The sequence below is a fragment of the Brassica napus genome, chromosome C5 (genome assembly GCF_020379485.1).
Source record: "Brassica napus cultivar Da-Ae chromosome C5, Da-Ae, whole genome shotgun sequence".
NCBI lineage: Eukaryota > Viridiplantae > Streptophyta > Magnoliopsida > Brassicales > Brassicaceae > Brassica > Brassica napus.
The window spans coordinates 31,134,104-31,157,101 of record NC_063448.1 but is presented as its reverse complement, the minus strand read 5'-3'; the positions used below and the strand labels follow the sequence as shown (position 1 = coordinate 31,157,101).

The window sequence follows — 22,998 nt, the reverse complement described above, 5'->3', positions numbered from 1 at the left end:
AGATTAAAACAACCAAAAGAGTTTTCAAAAGGTTAGAGCTTTAAGCAACAATAGGTTACCAAATAAGAAAATATAATTTATAAATCTACCTTTAAAGGAGTAGAAGATGAGAACCATGTAATGAAAAACCTGTAAAAACAAAATAAATCAGTGAGAAGACATGAAATAACTATAAATTGATATAAAGTTTGGTGGTTTTAAGTTCAAAGAGATTAGAGAGAGGTTGGACAATTTTAGAATGAGAAATATTACATTTTTGTTGCAGCCATTTAGGAGGAAGAGAGAGAATGTGTAAAAATTTTTTATAATAGGAGACAAAAATTCCAATAAGATTATTTTTTTTTCGATTCAGAAGACTTCTAGACCCTAAATATAAATCATAAACTCAAATAACTAATTAAATAGAAACAAACACTTCATTAAACTTAAAAAATGTTTAATATACACAAAATTAAACACATATGTCAAAATTTAATTTTTCAAAAAAATGTTAAGCTTCCAAAATCTAGCCCTAAGAATACATAAAATACTACAACATATGTTGTCAAACCCTAAACCAAAAAAATATCATGACGCACTACTTTCTCTCATTTATGTGGAAAACAATTCAATTTTATTATATTTTAATTTATATCACTTACAACTATTTATAATTACATGATTGTAATTTTTTTACAAAATTTATAAATTATTTTTAAGATCTATTATATGAGAAGACTTCTTGGAAGATTTTACGGGGGTTACGTCTAGGGAAATTTTATTTTTACGATCTTATAAATTATTTTTAAGATCTACTATTTTTTTCCTATCAAATTATTTATAAATTATTTTTAAGATCTACTATAAGGGGCTGGTTCTAGAAGACTTACAGAATCTAAGAAGACTTACAAAATCTCAAAAGACTTTATGAGGTTATATTCGTAAAAATGAATTATGGTTTTTTGTTTGGTCATAAGAGGCTAGTTGTAATTTCACTAACCTTTTGGATTACTTTTGCATTTGATTTAAAATCAAATTTTGAGTCATAATTGACAAATTCCCCGCGGAAGATAGAGATTTAGTAGATATTTTCACCATTTAACCATACTATCTACCAAACAAAATTGCATTCCATGGTTAAGTTGACATTTAGTAGATATATCATATCAAGTATGCTGGTTGATATTGACTTATCCATGAAAAGCAACTTATCAAAATCCAATACTCATCTTATCATCTTATCATAACCGAATATTCATCTAATCATCTAAATAATTTTGCCATTTTTATGATTTCACTAATCATGAAATTCTCAAAGTGAGAACTTAGATAGCTATTTTATGAAAAAAATATAAATGGTCACAACAACAGCAGACTTTATGGGCAAAAAATAAATGGGCACAACAACAATCAGACAATCCAACGCAAGATTGGAACAAAGTTAATTCGAAAATTGATCAATACAGCTGTTGTTGAAGAACTCTGGGGGGATAATTGATGGACAAAACTTCTTTGCCACAAACTTGTACTGCAATTAAAAAAAAAACAGTCAACCCATTAATCAACAAAAAAAAACATCAACATCATAACACTTCTTACAAAACTTACTTTGTGTTGACTGTACTTGTCCCTTACAGCAGGAAGAGTAGAGACGTGAGCGTTACTGCAGAATCGTTGAAGATCCTTCACACATCCTCTCAATTCCATCGCTCCATACTGCGTATAGTGTTGCAACGTCGAATTCTGATTCACCAAAAGAATAAACATTTTACTACATTGATCCTTAAAAGTAAGCACTGTCTAGACAAAGTACAGATACATACCCACGGTCTTCTTGTTGGGTCTAGAATATACGTAGCCAAGAAAATGGCAGAAGCAGCAACAAGTGAAGGAGAATGAGAGAGCATTGTGTACTCCAAAAGCGACAATTCCGCAATGTAGTTGGCCATACATTCTAGCTGCATACACGGAGCCTCATTAACCCCATGGGCAGCCCGAAAAAAGCGTCTGAATGTCAAGTTTAAAGATTCAAGGGGTTAGTAATATTGTATGAGATATATATTGTAATGATAAGAAGCAATCATCTTTGCTAACCTTAGAAAACATTTGGCTGTTGAGGCTGACATTTCAAACTTCAAGTAATTCAAAACAGCAGATTCCATGTCAAGAACCTGCAAGAAGAGCCAAACGAAACACATGCAAACAAAATCAATGATTTTAATTACTGGATTTTGTTCTCATTAATCAAAATCCTGTTAAAAGACAAACCTCATCCTTGAGATATGTATTATCGGTGATATAGCAGAACTCCTCGACTTGTGGTGCACATATCTCTTCATATTTTCTGAAACATTTAAGCAATTTAGCATCAGTAGATTTTGCCTAAGCAACAGAAAGAACAATAGAACAAGACGATAAGAAAATTTCCGTTTCTTACGCTGCTACCATCATACATGCCACACCGAGCAACTGAAGCTTGTGTCTACTAATCACATTGCCAGATAGATATCTATCAATGTAGTTCACTGTCAGATACAAGGTCTCGGGTACAAGCCTATACTCTTCTGATACCTGGAAGAAACAAAACAAAAAAATTTGTACTCACACATTTGGCAAGATTGACAAAAGCCATCACATATCTGAATTTGACAAACTATAATTCACCTCAACAAGCCAATCCACTAGGATTCCGCGCATACTAGAGTTTACATCTTTTTGAACTGTCTCCATGTAGTCAACAGCAGGCCGCTTCTTTGCCTATACCATATATTTACAAATTCAGAACTTACCAACCATAGAGAAGCTACTCACATTCTCGATCAAAATAGAAAAAAAATATTCACCTCGGCCGCACGAAGATGATTGTAAATATCACAAGCAAACGTTGGACAGAGCTGCGGATCCGCATCGTTATTCTCCATTTCAGACAATACATATTTTCTGCAATAGTTAACTGCAAGCCAACAACAAATTCAAATAAAAAAAAACCAAAAAAAACAAAAAACTAATAATCAAAGTAGAGAAAAGACCGTTAGTTGTCTCTGAACTCGGGGTTATGTATAGATTGCTAAATGCCTTCCTCTCGATGGAAACATCTTCATTGTCGATATACTCAACTCGAGGGCTCTTATAGGAATCACATGTAGACTTTGTCTCGTCGATTGACATAGATTCATCATCGGATTTGCTAGAAGAAGACGCTTGGGTTTGCTCACAGAGCAAAGAAGTAGCATTAACGCAAACAGGTTGTGTTGGTGCCTGCTTCAATTTCGCAGATTTGTTCGAACAATGCGCCTAAGAAAAATAAAATTAAAACAAACAAAATTGATCACATAGGAAGCAAAAGGTTGCGGCAAAATTCACCAAAAATGAAGCAATGCTTACAAAATAAACAGATGAATTTGGGATTTGTGACTCGTTCTTTTGATTAGTGATGTTACCCAGTGGGGCTCGTTTCTTGGCCATAACCGCCGTGTTAGAGATTGGTTTCACTGACGAGGTAAAGGAAGGCCGCCGATTCTGATTAGTGTTCGACATTCTTTTAAGGGTTTAAATCTCCAATCCTCGAGAAATTTGAGTTTTAATTGCCAGAGAGAGAGAGAGAGAGAGAGAGAGATAAGACTTTAAATGACGGAATGGTATTTTTTGAATTTATAAAAAACGATCGTGTCCGTTGTTTTGACGGAAGCGATTATTCCTGGAGCGTAGCTAAATTTAAATTCCTATGTCTCTGACTTACGAAGAATGCATCACTGACCTATTAAGTTAATTAATGCCACGTCAACTCTTTTGTGCTGTGTATCGGTGTTGGATATTCTTTTTGAATTCGAATCTCAGACGCCGAGAAAAGATAAAACAAATTTGAATTTTCAAACTGTCACTTTTGGTGCTTTTCTTTTTCTAAAGCCTCTACTCGCAGACAAAAAGAAAGAGAAATGCATACATTAAAAAAAAAACAATTTTCCCAAGAAAATTCATGATAAACGAAAACAATATATATATAATGTTACTAAATTAGATTTCTGATACAAATTGTCCGGGAATGGAAACAATAAAAAAGATGTGAAAGTTGGAGAAAATTCAGGAAATTACGTAAATAGTTTTTGTTTTATCTTTTAAAACAGTTGCATAATTAAGAAGAACTTTTCTTTTTTTGGGATTTATGATATCTCCCTCCTCTCTGTCAAACCTTTAAAACACTCTTTTTATTGGTCACACAACCTATCCAGCGATTCTTGTCTGCAACGTCAAAAGAGGGAAAATCCTTAACAGTCTTTTTAAATCCAACTCGCCAAGAATTGACATGTACAACATAAAAATTGCAACGGTGTGATGATGTTTTCTTTTCAGTAAGAAACCAGGATTCAAACTAATCATCACGCATTGCAAAACTGCAACATCTGAATATAGGAGCGGCGTTTGCTGCGCCTAGGAGGAGGGAATTGTGGAACGTTCTGGAATCAAAGGTAATTCATTAGAAAGAGTTAATCTGACGTTGCGTTTTAAATGACTCAATATGTGTTACGATTTTTACATTTTACATCAGCTATTTGATGATTGGGGAGAAACTATATAAACATAACTTTCTTGACACAGCTGGTTTTGTGCATATTGGATTTATTGGCGTGGCGAGGTCTAGGATTCAAATCTTCCTTTACAATTGGAACTTAAAAATAAATAAATAAAAACACATACGTTTTAAAGGTTCAAAACTGGATCTTATAAAAGAATACACATTTTCAACAACTCTGCATTTGTTTGTTTTAGTTTTTGATTAACATCACGTGTGTTTTGTTTATTTATTTTAGAAGATATATGATCTCGGGTGTAGAAATAAACTTTAAACACAAACAATATTTAGATCCATTCAGATGGTAACTCTAAATGTACATCCAACTAAAAAAAATGAACAGGGCCTAAATCATCTAAAACACGATTTCTTGAGTTCTACGTCTATATCATATATAGAATTGTATCAACGCGACCAATCAAATGAGAAAAACAAAAAAGATTAAACACACTATATAAAATAACAAAATCAGAGGTTTTTAAATATACTGGAACCATTCCCCTTGAAAGAATCTATTTTTGGAAGTGTCACAAAGAAAATGACTTTTAAGTAACAAAAGAAACAGCAAAAAAAAAAATTACTGCAAGAACAGGAGTCATATTTCTTTAGTATCCATTAGTCTTGAAGTTTTATTATTTACAGACAGGAGAAGATGTCAAAGCCTCCCTCCTAAATGAATCAGCACGAAACTCCTTCGGTGTCTTCGCCTAGGCAGAGGTATATTGATATGTTTCCAATACATCCACTTTTGCTGCTCTACATTGCTCTAATTGATGGGTGATTTTGCGTGAAGGGACAACAATAAAACAATGACGCCTGAGATTGATGATATAGAGAAAGCAGCACACACGATCACACGTCTCATTGAGCAACTTCATGCCAAGAAATCAACGGCGCAAGAGAAAGAGCTCAGCAGCGCTCGTCTTCTCGGTCTAGCAAAAGGTAAAAAAGAGTGTAGAAAGATAATTGGACGAAACGTGAACGCCATGCCATCCTTCATATCACTTGTCAGGAACGGAACCCCTTTGGCAAAACTCAATTCCGCCTCAATCTTGACCGTTCTATGCAAAGACGAAAACATGCGTTCTAAACTACTAATAGGAGGATGTATCCCGCCGCTGTTGTCACTCTTGAAATCTGACTCTGTGGACGCAAGAAGAGCTGCGGCGGAGGCCATATATGAAGTTTCTTTGTGTGGAATAGATGATGATGATGATATTGTTGGTACTAAGATATTTGTCACGGAAGGCGTCGTACCGAGTTTATGGGATCAGTTAAAGATGAAAAAGAAGCAGGACCAAACAGTTGAAGGATATTTGGTTGGAGCTTTGAGAAATCTATGCGGCGATAGAGACTGTTTCTGGACAGTAACGCTAGAAGATGGCGGAGTCGACATCATCTTAAAGCTTCTGCAATCTAGTAACGCGGTATCTCAATCAAACGCGGCTTCTCTCTTAGCTCGTCTCATTAGGACTTTTCCTTTTAGCGTGTCAAAAATAGTTGAGTCAGGTGCTGTGCAAGTTCTGGCTCAGCTTCTAGGTGATGAAATCAACCTTGTCGTTCGTGCCAGTGTAGTCAATGCTCTAGAAGCCATCACATCGAAGTCAGAAGAAGCTAAGAATGTGGCTAGAGATTTGGATGGGATCCACCTTCTGATTAGCGCAGTGGTTACTTCGCCGGTAGATGAAGAAAATGAACGTGTCTTACAGAGTTATGGAACACAAGCTTTAGCAAACTTATGCGGAGGAATGTCTGCTTTGATAGTGTACCTTGGAGGTCTATCATTGTCTCCACGCCTCACTGAGCCAATCGCTGACATTCTTGGAGCTCTTGCTTATGCTCTGAGGAAGTTTCAGCCAAGTAGTCACGATGATAAAGTAACATTGGATCTAACACTAACAGAAGGAGTACTAGTGAAACTACTGAAGCCCCGAGATACTCAATTAATCCAAGAACGTATCTTGGAAGCTATGTCAAGTCTATATGGAAATGTTGATGTATCACAATCACTCAATAATGTGGACACTAAGAGGGTTTTAGTTGGGCTAACAATCTTGGCCACGGGCCATCCACGTGAACGGATGATAACTTGTTTGTCAAATTTATGCAAATATGAGAATGTCTGGGAAGCTATTGGGAAGAGAGAAGGGATTCAAATCCTCATACCGTTTCTTGGGTTGTCCAGCGAACTTCATCAAGAACTGTCAGTTGAGTTTTTAGCGATCTTGACTGACAAGGTGGAAGAAAGTAGATGGGCTGTTACTTCGGCAGGCGGGATTCCTCCATTACTGCAGATACTAGAGACTGGTGTATCGCACAAGGCAAAGGACGACGCGGTCCGTGTCCTTTGGAACCTGTGTTGTCACAGCGAGGAAATACGTCTTTGCGTTGAGAAAGCAGGAGCTATTCCTGTACTCTTGGGACTTCTACAAAACGGTGGAGCAAAAGCACAAGAGAACTCAGCGAATACGCTTCTGAAACTGATTAAAACAGCTGATCCAAGTGTTATCGAGCAAGTACAGGCTTTGTTTCTCGGAGATGCTCCTAAATCAAAGACTCATTTGATCAGAGTTCTAGGCCATGTTCTTGCATCGGCTTCGTTGGAGGAATTTGTCACCAAGGGTTCTGCAGCTAATAATGGATTGAGGTCACTTGTCCAAAGACTTGCCTCATCCAACGAGAAGATGAAAGAGAACGCAGCTTCTGTCTTGGCTGATTTATTCAGTTCAAGAAAAGACCTTTGTGGTGGTCTTGGATTTGATGAGAATGATAGTCCATGCACAAAGCTTTTAAGCGGAAACACTCACGCCGTTGCAACGCAACTAGCCCACGCCATTGGTTCTCTATCCAATCCAACAAAGAAAAAGATTGTACAAAAGAAGTTATCCGGTCCAGAAGTCGAAGTGATCAGACCATTGATAAAGTCAGCAAAAACAAACCCGATCGAGTCAGCAGAGAACCCCATGTCCACTCTTGCCAACCTTCTTTCCGACCCAAATATTGCAGCCGAGGCATTAGCTGATGATGTTGTTTCTGCTTTGACAAGAATATTAACAGAAGGAACAGTACAAGGGAAGAGAAATGCTTCACAAGCTCTACATCATTTACTTGAGCATTTCCAGGTTAACGATGTGTATAAAGGAAATGATCAGTGTCTTCCTGAACTCATTGAGCTCTTAAACGCTACTGACCTTAACAACAGCGCCTTTATAGATGTTTTGGAAGTACTCTCTTTGCTGGCTAAAGCTAAGTATGGTGCTAACTTTTCGCATAACCCCTTTTCCGCATTCACCGAAGCTCCTTCCAGTTTGGACTCTCTCGTCCGATGTGTAGCTGATGGTCATCCTCTCGTGCAAGATAAAGCAATAGATATTTTGTCTCGCTTCTGCAAGACACAGTTTGTCGCGCTAGGTGAAGTTTTGGTCACACGATCGAAATCAATTTCTTCCTTGGCTAACAGGACAACCAACTCATCTAGTCCTGAAATAAAAGTTGGGGGAGCTCTGTTGCTTCTATGCGCAGCGAAGAAGGACAAAACATTATGCGTTGAACTAATTGGAAGATCAGGGCATTCGAAAAGCTTAGTAAGCAGTCTTCTTGATATGTCAAAGCAGAACTCTCTATGCTGTTCATATAGAGTTGAAATTCAAAGACCAAGATCTTTCATCGCAAACAACTTGTGCTTAAAGATGGGCGACTCCGACATGGTTGATCCAGTAACTGTCTTGGGAAGCACAATCTCTATGTGGTTTCTATCCATTTTTTGCTCTTCTCATCCCAACAACACTCTTACTGTTATGGAAGACAACGGACTTGAAATTATTGCAGAGAAGCTTCAAAGATATAAGTTCAACACACAGGTACATAAGGATACTTACTAGATTTCTTCTATTGTTGGCAAGTGTTGGTGTTGCTGAATTACGATCTTTATTTTTGCAGGAGGAAGTCTCGGATTCCGAAGAAAAATGGATTCTTCTATCATTCCTAGCTGTTATGTCTCAAGAACAAGACGTTGTTTCGTCCCCAGCAGTATCAAATCTTGTGCCAACTCTAGCTGTTTTCATGCAATCTGACCAAACGATTGATGGATATTTTACTGCACAAGTATTGGCAGCGTTGGTTCTTAGCAGGAATGATAAAAGCATTGCAGAAATAATGAATTCAGATATCGTGGAAGCACTGATAAACTCGGTTGGAAACACAGAATCAGAAACATGGAATCTTTATGCCTTGGCAGAAGAGCTATCTCTATTACAAAAGCCTTGTGAGGCCACTTTAGAGGCACTCTTCAAAGATGAAAGACTAAGACGTGGTTCACTGACACAGAAAAGTATCCCTTTGCTGGTGAATCTCGTAAAACCAAATGCAAACAAACAAACCTTGCCAGTAGTTGTTCAGCTTCTGAGTAATATTGCAGAGTGGGGAGATTCAAGTAAACTACTTATCGCTGAAGCTGGAGGTCTCATTGCTTTAGCCGAGTACCTTTCTTCGAGTCCTCAAGATTCGACCGAGCTCACCGTTTGTGAACTGTTAGGATCACTCTTTCAGTGCCCGGAAATCACACATCACAAAACAGCTTTAAGTTCCATGAAGCAGCTCATAGGAATCCTTCATCTTGCTTGTGGAAGTACCCGCTACAGTGCCGCAAGAGCTCTCCGTGAGCTTTTTAGCTCTGAGCACATAAGAGATTCAGAATCAGCATGGAAAGCACTTTCCCCACTTGTAGAAATGCTGAGGACTACGTTGGAGAGTGAACGAGATATTGCTCTAACTGCTTTGGTGAAGCTAACTATAGCAAAATGTCCAAGGCCAGACATTTTTAATTGTATTGAAGGAAACCCATTGGACAACATCTACAAGATTTTACATTCAGAGAGCTCATCGCTTGAATCAAAGACAAGTGCTGCGAGGATATGCGCGTTTCTATTTACCAGTGAACATTTGAGGGAAAGCTCGTCCGCCGCAGATTGCATGGTACCTATTATATCACTTATCCGGTCAGGAACAAGCACTGCTGTAGAAGCTGGGATGGTTGCAGTGAACAGACTCCTGGATAGCAAAAGATACACAGAGGCTGCAGAAGAACATGATTGTGTGAACCTGTTCTTTGGCTTTGTGGCTTCTGGAAACTATGTAATCAGCGAGGGTGCGATTTCTTGTCTTGTAAAAATGGCTAAAGACAACACTCCACGTAAAATGGATCTGATTAAAATGGGGATAATCGAGCAATGCGTTGGTCAACTCTCCACACATTCTCCAAGCTCTTTGTGTTCTGTAATCGCAGAGCTTTTCAGAGTTTTGACAAACGTTGGTGCTGTTGCTAGAAGCCAAGAGGCGATAAAAATGGTACAACCGGTCCTCTTGGTTTTGCGTAGAAAAGACTTGAACTTTCAAGGCCAACTCGGTGGTTTACAAGCAGTAGCAAACATCTTGGAGAAACCCATGCTTCTTGAATCAATAAACATGGCATCTTCAGCAATCATTACGCCTTTGATACCATTGCTAGAGTCTGAATCAATAACAGTTCAACACGCAGCCGCAGAGTTACTGACCTCTCTACTTGAATCGCAACGTTTCCAAGAAGAGATTGCGACCAAGGATCTCATTGTTCCTCTTGTGAAGCTTGCCGGGATCCGAGTAAGAAATTTACAAGAGACAGCTTTAATGGGTTTGGAGAAATCGTCAATTACATGGACTAAAGAAGTAGCTGACGCCGAAGGGATCCAAGAGCTCTCAAAAGTTATTATCGACGAAGATCCTCAGCTTCCTGTATCTCTATGGGAATCAGCAGCTTTCATATTAAGCAATATTCTCAGATTCAATCCAGAACACTATTACTTTACAGTACCTGTATCAGTTCTCACAAAAATGCTCTTCTCAACAGCCGAGAGCACAGTGATCTTAGCCATAGACGCATTGATCATCCACGAGAAGAAAGACTCGTCAAGTGTTGTAGAAATGTCTGAATCTGGTGCGCTCGACGCATTACTTGATCTGCTAAGATCACACCATTGCCAAGAACTCTCTGCAAGATTAGTCGAACTGATATTACGCAATCCAAAGGTCAGGGAGACAAAACTCTGCAAGCTTGTAATAACTCCTTTGTCAGAGTACATACTAGACATAGAGACAAGATCAGAATCCGCAAAGCTCCTAGTGGCTATGGCTCTCAGAGACATCTCTCAACACGAAGGAATCGCTAAAGCCACGGACTCGGCCTTAGCGTGCCGCGCACTAATCAGCTTGATCGTGGAAGAACCAAGCGAAGAGATGCAAATGGTTGTGATGTGTGGGTTAGGGAACTTTGCAATGTACAGTAGAACGAGCAGAAAAGCTATGGCAGAAGCTGGTGGTGTGGGTTTGGTTCAAGAGATGCTTAGATCATCTAATCCACAAGTTTCTACTCAAGCAGCTCTAATGATCAGATCTCTCTTCTCTAATCATACACTTCAAGAGTATGTCTCCTGTGAAATCATCAAATCTTTAACCGGTAAGCTTGCAAATCGAGATCTTTCCGTTTTGGTTTTGAAATCAAAGACACTGTTAGTGTTAACTCACCTTCCATTGCAGCTGCGATGGAGAGGGAGTTATGGACGACTGCGATGATAAACGTGGAAGTGGTGAGAACGCTAAACGCAGTTCTGACGACGTTTCCCAAACTCCGATCATCGGAGGCGGCAACCGCATGTATCCCTCACTTAATCGGAGCTTTGAAATCCGGCGATAAAGAAGCAAGAGACTCGGCGTTAGACACGATCCACACGCTGAGACAGTCGTGGAGAACGATGCCGACGGAGACGGCGAGGTCTCAGGCGGTTTTAGCAGCGGAGGCGATTCCGATGCTGCAACTGATGATGAAATCGAAATCTCCCGAGCGAAGCTTCCACGAGAGAGGGAACAGTCTCTTGAATTGTTTGCCGGGAAGTTTAACGGTGGCAATCAAACGCGGAGATAATCTGAAACGCTCTATGGGTAACACAAACGCGTTTTGTAGCTTAATCATCGATAATTGCCCCAAAAAGAAAACCAAGGTACCTTCGGTTTGTTTCGATTTAATTTGATTTTATTTGATACAGGTTAAAAACTAGATTCTAACCGGAACCGGTTCAGGTTGTGAAACGCACCAGCTCACCGGTTTGGAAGGAATCTTTCACATGGGACTTTGCTGTTCCTCCTAGAAGACAGTTTCTAGAAATCGTATGCAAATCAAACAACATTTTCCGCGACGTATGTTTCTGATTTTCTAAAATTTTCACTATAAATAATTTTTTTTAGAATCTTTAGCTAATGGTGTTTTCAAAATCACAGAAAATTTTGGGGAAGGTGAGGATCCCAATTGATAAAGTGCTGACAGAAGGGAGTTACAGTGGAAGTTTTAGCCTAAGTGAGGAAAGCAAGAAAGATGATGGTTCGAACAGAAGTCTAGACGTCGAGATTGTTTGGTCGAATCAGACATTTTAATATCCCTTTGAAGTGTTTTAATTATCTACGCAACTTAAATTGTCAATTTGTGATTAAATATTTTATGTAAAAATATTAAACTATGAAATTATTTAATTTGGTGATTCTTTAATATCCCTTATATATTATTTGAGGATTTGTTTTTAAAAAAAATATACTCCCACCGTATCAGTTTAACTGGTGTTTAAATATTTTGATTTTGTTTCAAAATAAGTGATGTTCTCACAACTCTAGGTAAAATTTAATGTCATTTGAAATTTTTGACCAATTATAAAATACTACATTTTTTTATTGGTTGAATTAGTTTTATTTAATGTTATTTTATATAGCAACTTTAAACACCTCTTAAAATGATATAGATGAAGTATAATTTTTTTATTTTATATTAATTACAATTTAATCTTGCTAAAATGACTTTGTTATAAGGTTTATATGCTTACGTGGCTCACCAAGAATGATTATCAGTGTGCCATATAAACCACCCTTTTTCACCTAGAAAAATTACATTATTGTCACACCTATTAATTTACTTTGATCCACTAACCATATCTCTTTTATATTATCTGAGAATCACTATTATTAAATAACTTTATCTCTTATGTGTGATTAACCAAAATGTCATTATTTAGGTGTCATTCTCAGAATCCTTCTCGAAGCCATAAACAAAATGCCCTTCTTTTATTATATTAATTACATAAAATGCCATTACCATCCAACTTTGGTGTAACTATAATAAAAATCATACAGCTTAGTTATTGATTGGTATATACTATGTCATAAAGCTTTTTTTTTAATACAGAAATTAAAACCATTTAAAGAGTTTCCATTCACAAATAATTTTTTCTCTAATGGTTTGTCCCCAAACATATACTCGAAAAGCTCTTCAAATATCAACTTCTTACCCATGACTAACAGATAAAAGAATCGCATACAAGCCATAGACAGCCTACCCATGAACAAAAAATAGAATAATTCATAGATAAACAAACTTTCAAGGATAGTTATTGTTTACAATTATTTTTTTAAATATTTTCTCTTAAATTTTATCTTTCGAACATTACACGTATTCAAATATTTTGTAACATATGTGAGAAAAAAGCTTATTTATTCGAGTAAGCCTACTCATGAACAATTCGTCAATAATATGTTTTAAAAGTATTCAATTTTCGCTTTTTTAAACTTTTTTCTTCCTAACATTTTGTCTACACGTATTCAAATGCTTCCTAACATATGTGAGAAAACAATTTTTTTTCAAGTAAGCCTACTTATGAACATTTAGACAATACTGTTTTAAAAGATTAATTATTATGTTAGTTTCTATAGTTAGGTAGCACAAATATTCATAGGGACAATTTGGTTAAATGTATATTTATAAGTGTAAATTTATTATTTATAAGTTCTATATAAAATATTGCTACTCCCTCCGTTTCACTTTGTTTGTCGCTTTAGGTTTATGCACACAAATTAAGAAAACATTTAATTTTGCATATTTCCAAAATAAAAACATCATTACATATACACTTAACCATGTTTCAACCAATAGAAAAATAAAATGGAAAATATTATTATTAAATTTTGCATTGTAAACATAAAACGACACTTAAAATGAAACAAAAATTTTAACTCTAAAATGACAAATAATACGAAAAGGAGGGAGTATATTATTTCATAGAAGTTATCATACATTATGTTTTTTTTTAATTAAAAACTGATGGGGTTTTGACTATATACATATGATTCATGTTTTTATAAGATTCATGTTCTTTACGATTCATAAATGATACATGACAGTTTTTTGGAACTGGGAAATATAAACTATTCATAATTATGTTCTTCTATAAAACTTTCTTACGTGACATTTATTTTGATTAATATTTTGTATTTTTATGGGATACATGACATTTATTTTGGGAATCATCAATATAAACGGTTTTATATTGTAAAATCAAAATGTCGAAATTTATGGAATATCTTGCATGATTGTAAAATACATCCAAAACGGAATTACATATTAATTTTTTTTTACAATCCCTTAACTTTTGCAACAAGACTTTTAGATTTCTAAATTATCTTAAATTGTGACAGAAATTAAATTTGGAAATTTATATTATTCTTTTTCGATTAAGCTTAAAGTCAAATATCATTTTATAGATTTCCTTTATTTTCTCCCCTTGCATATAATACTTTCTATAATTCTCTGAAAACCTACGATTTTAATTTTATATGAAATTAATAGGATTGTCTGATATTTATATTCACAAGTGATAGGGTTTTGACTATATATACGATTCATATTGTTATAATATCTTCTTTACGATTCATGAACGATAGATGACATTTTTTAGGGACTGAAATATATAAATGATTTATAATTATGTTCTTCTATAATTATTTGGTTTGTGACATGTATTTTGGTTGATACTTAGAGACGATTATATATGTGAATAAAATTTATTTTCGGAGTGGACAATATAAACTGTGTTATATTGTAAAATCAAAATGTCATATATAAAAAAATTATAAGCAATTCCACAAAATACAGTCAAATGGTGACAGACATTAAATTTGCAAATTTTTTAATTCTTTCCGATTTATTTTAAGAAAAATATCATTTTTAATGTAGAATTCTTTAATGTTCGCCCTATGCATATAATACTTTCTATTTTTGAAAGTATTTTAAATGACTAGCATTTAATATGACTATCAGCTTTATCTCGTACCCCCTCGAGAATTTTTAGTAAAAATATTTTTTAAAATAAAAGATATATTAAAAGACGTCAATATGTATTTTGAGTCATAATCGATATTAAGGTTCAACAATGGTCCTCTTTTACAAATTCGAGTCTTAACCAGCCCACTAAATTTGTAAATTCATATTATTTACTTCTTTTTGTTTCAACCTAATATTATTTACTTCAATTTATTTTTATTCTTTTTACAATTTTACATACTCCATAACCGGTATAATTTTAATAAAATATAACGTTACAATTTTGTTAATAGGACAATTACTATTTTTCTACCATAATAAGAATATCGTTATCCGGATACCCGAGTTCACTAAAAACTCCAGTAAACTTCCAATCTCAAATTGTTTTTCTTTGCATCAATATGTATATCAAACATGTATTTCTGCTAATATATACCATGTATAATATGTCACTTTTTCTACCTTTTCAATATCTATAGAGTCAAAATTTATAAATTTTTTAAGTTCATTCACCCCGCGCATGGTGCAGGTCATCACGTAATTATATGTATATAGGATATGTCGTATATGTTCTACACATTAAACAAAGCAAGTTAACCAATATCTCCTTTCAAGAACCACCACTGGTTCCACATGGAAGAATTAACCAGGATTTTTCTTTGGATTATTTGGTATATTTAATGGACGTGATTTTTCACGTATAGATACGTTCGATCTGGCGACACGAGAATGCAATGCATGGTTCTTGGCCAAAGAAGAGATCGAACCATGAGAAAGCACTATAGAATACATACCAAGTACCCCTCCTAAAGTACCTATATTCATATATTAGTGGATGGATTGTGGAAGAATGAGGAAACCACAAGTGGTATAGGTTGGATCTTACAGCTTCAAGACGGATCAATAGATCTTCTCAGGCTTCAAGGATGCCATAAGCAAATCTCGCCGTTACACACTGAACTAAAAAGTTTGGTTTGGGCTTTAAAATGCTTACTTCAACATCAGCGGTATTGCAACTATTTTATTACTGACTCCCAGGAGTTAGTCAAAATGATAACTACACCTGAAGACTGGCAAACATTTACAACTGAGCTTAATGAGTTTAAAACTCTATGGGCGTCCTACCAAGATGGACAAGTGGTCTATAAGGACAGTTCCAGTAACACCCAAGCAGATTTAAGACATGCTCGAACAAGAAGAAAGCGTGTTTTCTCATATGTTAACATGACGCTGCCACACTGGATTGACACTAGCATTTAGGCTTTTTCCGATTCGTACTAATAATTATCTTTGTATTTTTATCGTGATAAAAAAAAAAGAAGTTAAACAATATCTAAACTATATTGAAAAATGCATTTAACCACACGGATGTAGAGATGGCAATTGTAGACGTGGACCGCGGGCCTACTCCAAAAATTTCCACTGCGGGTCGGGTTTGGGCCATAATATATAAAGCTCATAAAATAGTGGGCTTACTTGATGAAAATTTTGATCAACATTTTGATTAAACCTTTGAGAATTTTTTCCATTCATTATCTTTGACAATTTTTCCATTCAAGCTCGGATTTTTTTTTCCGAATTATTCTCGATTATTGTACTAATATTTGTTTTTATGTTTTTTTTAATATATGTTTTAAAAGTTATCTTTTAATATGTTTTATTTAATAAATTAAAATTTCATTAAATATTTTTTTTAAGAATCCCTAATTAAGAAACTCCCACTGGACCGCTCAAAATGAGAGTTTCTTAACTAAAGTTCTTAACTTCATTTAAGTACATTTAAAGTATAAAATAATCATTAAAAATTTTACTTAAGGATCATGGATAAACATGCTGTAGGGTGACAGCTAGTCAGCGACTAATTATTTTGAGATGTAATAAATGGAAAGGAATGAATCAACTCCTATTTAATGATTATATGATCACACAAGCGTTGCAAGATATGTTCCTCTACCTGTTTCCGTTCAAAGTCAAAATATTTTGATCTAAAAAAGGAAGTAACGGAAAAAAAAAAACATTACAGTTTCTGTACCTTTCTTCTATCGTCCATCTCTCTCAAACACAAAAAAACGTCTCATATTTCTCTCTAGCTTTCCTCTCTGCCTCTCCTTTTCTCTCTTCGCCGTGAATGGCAACTCATGGGGCGGCTCAGCCTTCGACAAAGAAACGAAGCTTTCTCCTCCGTGATTTCTTTAAACTTTTCCGAGCAATCACAAGAGTTTTGCCTCGTGAAAAGTCTAACCATATCCATAAGGCCAGTAAACACGAACGAAAGCTCCGCACCAAATCCAAAGATCACGAAGAACAGATTTTCAACGTCTCTGATGATCCTAACGCGTTCCGTTTCCAGGTAATGATATTACAATTCACAAATATAATATAATTGTTTCAAAGTTTTGGGTAGATGAATGCAATATATTTTTGGATCTGTAATGGTTAGAGAACGTGAGAAGTTCTGAGAGGGGACTAGTTTAACCTACTCTTGTTCCTCGTCCGAAAAAGATTCATGTCACTGACATATGTTGATCCATTTCTTAGGAATCAAAGCCGGTGGCTAACAAGGTGGAAGGTGCAAATTTTTGCAAGGTTCGTAGCTATAGATTCGACAACAGCGCGAGTTTCGTGGGGAGAAGGAAGCCGTCATCTCTTTCAAGAAGTTGTAGCCAGAACACGGCCACGACGAATCCGAATCTTACGATGCGGAGTTTGTCTTTTATAGGGAGGAGCAACAGCAGCAGCAACAAGACGGATTCAAATGGATTTATGCCGACACTTATGAGATCGACGACCACGGTTCCAAGGAGCTTAGCAAACCCAATCTTATACTCGAGCTCGTCCGCGAAAGTGGCTAAACCTCAAGCAACGGAGAAGAAACTAAGCTGCACGCTCGAGGAGCTATGCAACGGATGCACTAAGAAGATTAAGATAAAGAGAGATGTGATTACAACCTCAGGGTTTGCTTCTTTCACAAAAAAAAAAAAAAAAAAAAAAACTCAATTTTGGATATACGAGTCCTTTTGAAAAACAAGACTAACTAAGATTTAACTTTGTTGTGTAGGCAACTGAGCGAGGAGGAAGAGACGGTGGAAATAAAAGTGAAACCAGGATGGAAAGGAGGAACCAAAGTAACATTTGAAGGAAAAGGAAACGAAGCAATGGGGAGTGTACCGGCTGATTTGACATTCGTGATAATCGAGAAAGAGCATGGGGTGTTTAAAAGAGAAGGAGATGACCTTGAAATGGTGGTGGAAGTCTCTCTACTCGAAGCTTTAACGGGATTCGAGTTCTGTGTTGCCTTACCTGATGGTGACAACATGAGTTTGAAGATAAAAGATGTTATTCACCCTGGATATGTCACAGTGGTTCAAGGAAAAGGTATGCCAAATCCAAAGGAGGGAGGGAAGAAGAGAGGAGATTTGAGAGTTTGGTTTCGGACTAAGTTCCCACAACAACTTACAGATGATCAAAGGGCAGAGATTCAGAGCATTCTTCAAGAAGACTCTTCTTGATTGCGTTTGCTGTTACAATCTTTCTTTCCCTTTTTTATTTAGGGGAGGCTTTTACAACATGGTTAGATAAAAAAATAAAAATCCAAAGAGACTCTGTACTTTTGTCATCTAAGTTTGTAAACAACCAAGTTGAAAAGAAGAAACCACTTATTTATAGACTTTCAATATTCATCAACACCAAAACATACAACAAAAAAAACCCAATCGAAGAGAATGTGTGTGTAGTTCTTTTATCTTCAACCTTTTAAGATAAACCTAAAATGACTCGGAATATTTCGAGTATATTGCTGTTGACAAGCGCCTTTAACAATCTAAGCTTTCCTGTAGAGTAGGGTGGATACCTGATTGCTGCATCACCTATAAAGCTTTTGTAGAGAACAGCCTTCTTGTGACTAAAAGCATCAAATGAGAACTTACCATGGTAAGAACCCATTCCACTTTCACCGACTCCTCCGAATGGCAATGTGGGAACTGCAAGCTGCACAATATCGGATATGTTAGGATGTTAATACATTATTATTATTATTATAATGATAATTAAACAATTGCTTGGATAGAGCGATTGTTTTTACATGAACAGCTATGTCGTTGACCACGATGCCTCCAGCAGAAACTGTCAAGGCAAATCTCTCTTTCAACTTCTGGTTTTGGGTAAACAAATATGCACCAAGTGGCTTAGGTCGAGAACGAATCACGTCAAAACACTCTTCCAACTTGTTGAGCTGTGCGGAACAAAATAGATCGTTAAATATGCCTTTTGAAACATAATCAAATGAAGCAGAGCCTTCATAGATTAACAAATGGTTCTTACCGTGATGATTGGAAGGAGAGGGCCAAATATTTCTTCACTCATTATCTGAGAATCTAATGGCACGTCGACCAAAATTGTTGGAGCAATTTTTCTGAAGGATGGAGAAAAAAGATTAACAAAAGGGAAATGATGTCATCCATCGTCAATATAAAGAGGAACTCACAGCTTGTCTCTGTTCTTTTGACCCCCATAGACGATTTTGTCAGAAACTTCCTTCTCCTCTAACATCTTAGACAGGCGATCAAAGTGATTCGAGTTTACAATTCGTGACATATCTTTGGACTCCATAGGGTTCTTCCCATAAAATGCCTCCAATTCTTGCTTCAGTGCATCAATCTTGGGCAGAGAAAAGATAAAGGTCAAATTAAAAACGTGCAGCAAAAATCAATCTTAAGTTTCTTCACCGTACCACTTTTGGAGAAAATTCTTTTGTTGTCAAGATGTAGTCTGGAGAAATGCATGCCTGTCCATTGTTGCAACCCCATTTGCCTGCAATTATCCGTTTGGCAGTAATCTTCGTAGCAAAAAGAAGAATAAAAATATATCACTTTCAGCCTCTAAACAAAGGAAATGCAACAATGCCTCTAGATAAACAAGTCAGAGGATGAATCTAGGAAAAGGAGTATTTTCAGTACTTTCAGATTGGTGTCTGAGTCTATAACAACAGGAGATTTTCCTCCAAGCTCCAGGACAACCGGTGTGAGATGTTTTGCAGCTGCCATCATTATGATACGCCCAATTCTAGAACTACCTAACCAAGCAAGAGTGGAACTCCTGAAATAATTCACTACAAGTGTGTTTCATATTAGACTTGGAAAGGAAACAAATTAAGCCAAACCTGTGTAGAATATTTTGTCCCACTTTTGCTCCAGTAGCAGAGTTGTTTCAGTGACAGCCCCTTCAACAACTCTCACTGCAGAAGAATCTAGATACTGTTCAAGTAACTTTGCAAGCAGAGAGGATGAAGCTGGAGCTAGTTCTGATGGCTTTAGGACAACAGCATTCCCAGCAGATATCGCACCAATAACAGGATCAATAGACAACACTTGCAAGAAACAAATTAACTGTAAGTGGCGGCAGAAGGAAGACATGTGAAATGGGTAAAATTGAGTGCTTAAACATACGAAAGGGATAATTCCAGGCAGAGATTACAAGCACAACTCCAAGAGGCTCATACACAATTTCTGCTGATGCAGGAAAGGTTGTTAGAGAAGTCTTAGCCTGCAAGTAAAAAGAGTAATGATCAGTGGGTTTAAACAACAAGTTTGAAAAACCAAAACTCTGCATTCACCACCTTATCTGGTGCCATCCAGTCTTTTAACTGCTGAACAGCTAAGTTGATAGAGTTTCTCAACAGAGCTACCTGCATAATTAATTAACCATCATGATCAAATAACTATCGAGTAGATAGCAGTAACCAAACAAACCAACACATGACAGGAATAGAAAGCTATCAACCTCACTGACAATTTCTGTTGGTAAACATTAAATGAGAAAGGTCAGCTCTATGTCTGAAGGAACAAAACGTATTTGAAAACACGTGTAAATCCCAGAGAAAACATAGGTTGGTAAGGTTGATTAAATTAATTGTTTTAAGGTCCACAAGTAGCATGAGCAACATTAAATGCGTATTGCTTTCAGCAAGACCTGACCAAATATCTTTTTATCATTAGTATTGGTTTCTATAAAAGAATCGAATGGTAACCGCGGATTGAGCGGTACAGGACAAGCGGTTTGCCTACGGTGCGGTTCTGACAATTATAAAAACGTATAGATATATGGTATATGTAAAGATTTTTGTTACTCTTAATTGCAGTTGCATTGCAGAAGGGATGTTACCATTCTGAGTCAAAGTCTATCTGCAGAGTCTATGTTGATTCCCTATAACATTCAATTCTCTATTCATGCAGTGTCCAACTAGAAACATCATGGTCACACAACACAACACGGCACCGACCACAAGTATGATAATCGAACGAAATCTCTAATTTGAAAATTAGATTCAATTTTTTGATTATTAATTCTTAAACAAAACTGCGAAATCATAAAAGCGTTTGACCTCATAGACGGAAGACTCGAGCTCAGGCTTGCCGAGATCGTCGTGGAGAGCGGAGACAATCTCAGGCTCGTGGTTATCGCAGATTAAGAGAAGCTTTTTAAGCTGAGTGACTCTCCACTCGTAGCCGCGAGTGACTCCGTCATCGAAGCTCCGACGAAGCTCCGTCACCAAATCGGTCGCATCGGCTGCTTGGAAGACCTTCACCATGACGTAGACGCTTACGTAAGCAAACACGGACAGAGATCGAGCTAGGATCCCAAGAGAAGCTGGATTGTTTTCTTTTGACGTTTGATCCTGTATACTAAAAGAAAAAACGATGTATGATTTGATTTTTCTTTATATGAAAAAGCATGCGTTTCGATATTTAACTTTATCCCATGTTTTAAAAAAGTATTTCAAAGACGTCAAAAATAAGATTAAAAAAGAAAGAAATATATACTATAATGTTGTTTGTGCGTATACGTGTGAGTGATGGTGGAGAGAAGAGAAAGGCGTGTGGGTTTTACTCGCGGAGCATAAGCGAACTCGCAACTCACGTGTGATTGCGTTTCTTGCACGTGCAATATTAGCGCGTGTATTGGTTGTTGGGTTCGGTGTAGACTACAATTTTGGTATATTTGGATATTACTCACTCCAATGATCATTCATTTAGGTGGAGGCTGAGCTACCCACTTACTTACTGGGTCAAGGGTGGTTTATCCTCCCACCCCGGTTCGGCTTGGTTTAATGTAAGTGGTTAGGTGTGGTTGATTTGAACGAGTGAATTAAACGTTAATGAAACAGTAATAAAAAAAGTTAGAGAAATTTGTCCAAAAAAAAGCTAGTGGAAAAAATTGTCCAAAAAAACAAGTTAGAAATTCTACAGGATGATCGCAAAACAGTTTTTATTACGGATATAACTCTGAGAGCTGAAGATGACCAAAAGAAAATTCACCAAATGGTAAATAGATACTTCCACCCCTAGGGTTAACTAAATAAGTAAATTTTAAAATTTTAGGATTTAAAAGTAAAAGATTGAAAAGAAATTCTTTTTTTTTGAAAAAGTTCAAATTAAAAACGTATTATTCATAAATAACAAAATGATTTTATTTTATTTTATTTTAATTATTTAAATAATTATGTACATTTAAATATCTATAAAGTAAATGTCATCTTTAATGAAATCATCTCAGAGAATTGCCTTAAACATTAAATCAAATTCATAATAATGGTCCTCACAATAATCGTGGTGAAAATAATTACAGGTATAGTAAGCCTGAATTATTAAATGATCTCTTTGTTGAAAAAATCTAATTCTTTACCAGCTTTCTCTTTCCTCTTTCTCGTAGCTGAAAGCGATCAGGGTTTTTCCTTTTTTTTCATCGGATGAGAACTCTTCCTTCTCTCTTCTCTACTTGCTTATCTTTTTTTCTCGATGGACAAGGTTAAGAGAAGGGAAAAAACTAGGCGTGGACTTCTTCAAGCCTTCATCTTCGATTCACGTTTTACAATTGATGGTATTCATTCAAAAGATTCCACTCCCATTGTCCCTCTATTGGTTCCTGCAAGTAGTAGGTATAAACCTTCCTCTTAAGCTCCTATTGGAGATCTGGGCCTTAACTTCAAATCCGACTCCACACATAATCTAGGCTCTACATTCCTCCGCCTCACTCTCTCCAGTCATGATGTATATTCCCTCTCCGCCACTTAAAGTCGTTGAAGTTTTCATCCTCCAGCCCGGTTGAGCAAACTCACATCAAACCTCTAGACACCTCCAAGGCATGCGAGCACTGCCTGCTCAGTCTATGGAGACCCCACGGTCTTCATCTACGAGTTATCTTGCAAGCATCATCCAACGTTATGCGCAGTTAGCAGAGCTGAACACTCCTTCTCAGAACATTTCATTAGCTCCATTTGTTC

At 36.4% G+C, this 22,998-nt stretch overlaps 4 protein-coding genes across 4 annotated transcripts; 2 read left to right on the top strand and 2 right to left on the bottom strand.

Moving 5' to 3' along the window:
- Window positions 1-1,277: 1,277 nt before the first annotated feature.
- Window positions 1,278-3,696, bottom strand: LOC106397629 (cyclin-A1-1-like). The gene is made up of 10 exons (XM_013838247.3): window positions 3,364-3,696; window positions 3,009-3,273; window positions 2,823-2,932; window positions 2,644-2,736; window positions 2,417-2,550; window positions 2,248-2,323; window positions 2,074-2,150; window positions 1,803-1,986; window positions 1,588-1,722; window positions 1,278-1,507 (listed from the first exon to the last, which is right to left on the bottom strand). The coding sequence occupies exons 1-10, from the start codon at window positions 3,514-3,516 to the stop codon at window positions 1,421-1,423; spliced, it is 1,314 nt and encodes a 437-aa protein (XP_013693701.2). The 5' UTR covers window positions 3,517-3,696; the 3' UTR covers window positions 1,278-1,420.
- A 199-nt stretch (window positions 3,697-3,895) lies between these two features.
- Window positions 3,896-12,116, top strand: LOC106402201 (protein CELLULOSE SYNTHASE INTERACTIVE 2). Its single transcript, XM_048756629.1, has 7 exons — window positions 3,896-4,445; window positions 5,192-5,266; window positions 5,343-8,409; window positions 8,489-11,039; window positions 11,120-11,580; window positions 11,660-11,776; window positions 11,858-12,116. The coding sequence occupies exons 2-7, from the start codon at window positions 5,223-5,225 to the stop codon at window positions 12,008-12,010; spliced, it is 6,393 nt and encodes a 2,130-aa protein (XP_048612586.1). The 5' UTR covers window positions 3,896-4,445; window positions 5,192-5,222; the 3' UTR covers window positions 12,011-12,116.
- A 4,614-nt stretch (window positions 12,117-16,730) lies between these two features.
- Window positions 16,731-18,387, top strand: LOC106401514 (protein psi1-like). The gene is made up of 3 exons (XM_013842048.3): window positions 16,731-17,070; window positions 17,259-17,674; window positions 17,779-18,387. Exons 1-3 carry the CDS (start codon window positions 16,849-16,851, stop codon window positions 18,227-18,229), a joined length of 1,089 nt encoding a protein of 362 aa, XP_013697502.2. The 5' UTR covers window positions 16,731-16,848; the 3' UTR covers window positions 18,230-18,387.
- LOC106401513 (aldehyde dehydrogenase family 3 member H1) lies at window positions 18,359-21,500 on the bottom strand. The gene is made up of 10 exons (XM_013842046.3): window positions 21,100-21,500; window positions 20,335-20,403; window positions 20,165-20,261; window positions 19,879-20,085; window positions 19,676-19,791; window positions 19,450-19,554; window positions 19,204-19,376; window positions 19,041-19,131; window positions 18,802-18,951; window positions 18,359-18,707 (listed from the first exon to the last, which is right to left on the bottom strand). Exons 1-10 carry the CDS (start codon window positions 21,304-21,306, stop codon window positions 18,474-18,476), a joined length of 1,449 nt encoding a protein of 482 aa, XP_013697500.1. The 5' UTR covers window positions 21,307-21,500; the 3' UTR covers window positions 18,359-18,473.
- Window positions 21,501-22,998: the final 1,498 nt, after the last annotated feature.

Excerpts from the sequence above, each read along its gene's own strand:
- LOC106397629 (XM_013838247.3), bottom strand. The coding sequence starts at position 3,516 with ATGTCGAACACTAATCAGAATCGGCGGCCTTCCTTTACCTCGTCAGTG. Across the intron at positions 3,274-3,363 it reads CAAATTCATCTGTTTATTTT|GCGCATTGTTCGAACAAATC; the intron begins GTAAGCATTGCT and ends TATTTTTCTTAG. Across the intron at positions 1,723-1,802 it reads ACCCAACAAGAAGACCGTGG|AATTCGACGTTGCAACACTA; the intron begins GTATGTATCTGT and ends TTGGTGAATCAG.
- LOC106401514 (XM_013842048.3), top strand. The coding sequence starts at position 16,849 with ATGGCAACTCATGGGGCGGCTCAGCCTTCGACAAAGAAACGAAGCTTT. Across the intron at positions 17,071-17,258 it reads CTAACGCGTTCCGTTTCCAG|GAATCAAAGCCGGTGGCTAA; the intron begins GTAATGATATTA and ends TCCATTTCTTAG. Across the intron at positions 17,675-17,778 it reads GATGTGATTACAACCTCAGG|GCAACTGAGCGAGGAGGAAG; the intron begins GTTTGCTTCTTT and ends TTTGTTGTGTAG.
- LOC106401513 (XM_013842046.3), bottom strand. The coding sequence starts at position 21,306 with ATGGTGAAGGTCTTCCAAGCAGCCGATGCGACCGATTTGGTGACGGAG. Across the intron at positions 20,262-20,334 it reads ACTGGATGGCACCAGATAAG|GCTAAGACTTCTCTAACAAC; the intron begins GTGGTGAATGCA and ends TTTTACTTGCAG. Across the intron at positions 19,377-19,449 it reads AAGAATTTTCTCCAAAAGTG|ATTGATGCACTGAAGCAAGA; the intron begins GTACGGTGAAGA and ends TCTCTGCCCAAG.
- LOC106402201 (XM_048756629.1), top strand. The coding sequence starts at position 5,223 with ATGAATCAGCACGAAACTCCTTCGGTGTCTTCGCCTAGGCAGAG. Across the intron at positions 8,410-8,488 it reads GATATAAGTTCAACACACAG|GAGGAAGTCTCGGATTCCGA; the intron begins GTACATAAGGAT and ends TTATTTTTGCAG. Across the intron at positions 11,040-11,119 it reads AATCATCAAATCTTTAACCG|CTGCGATGGAGAGGGAGTTA; the intron begins GTAAGCTTGCAA and ends CTTCCATTGCAG.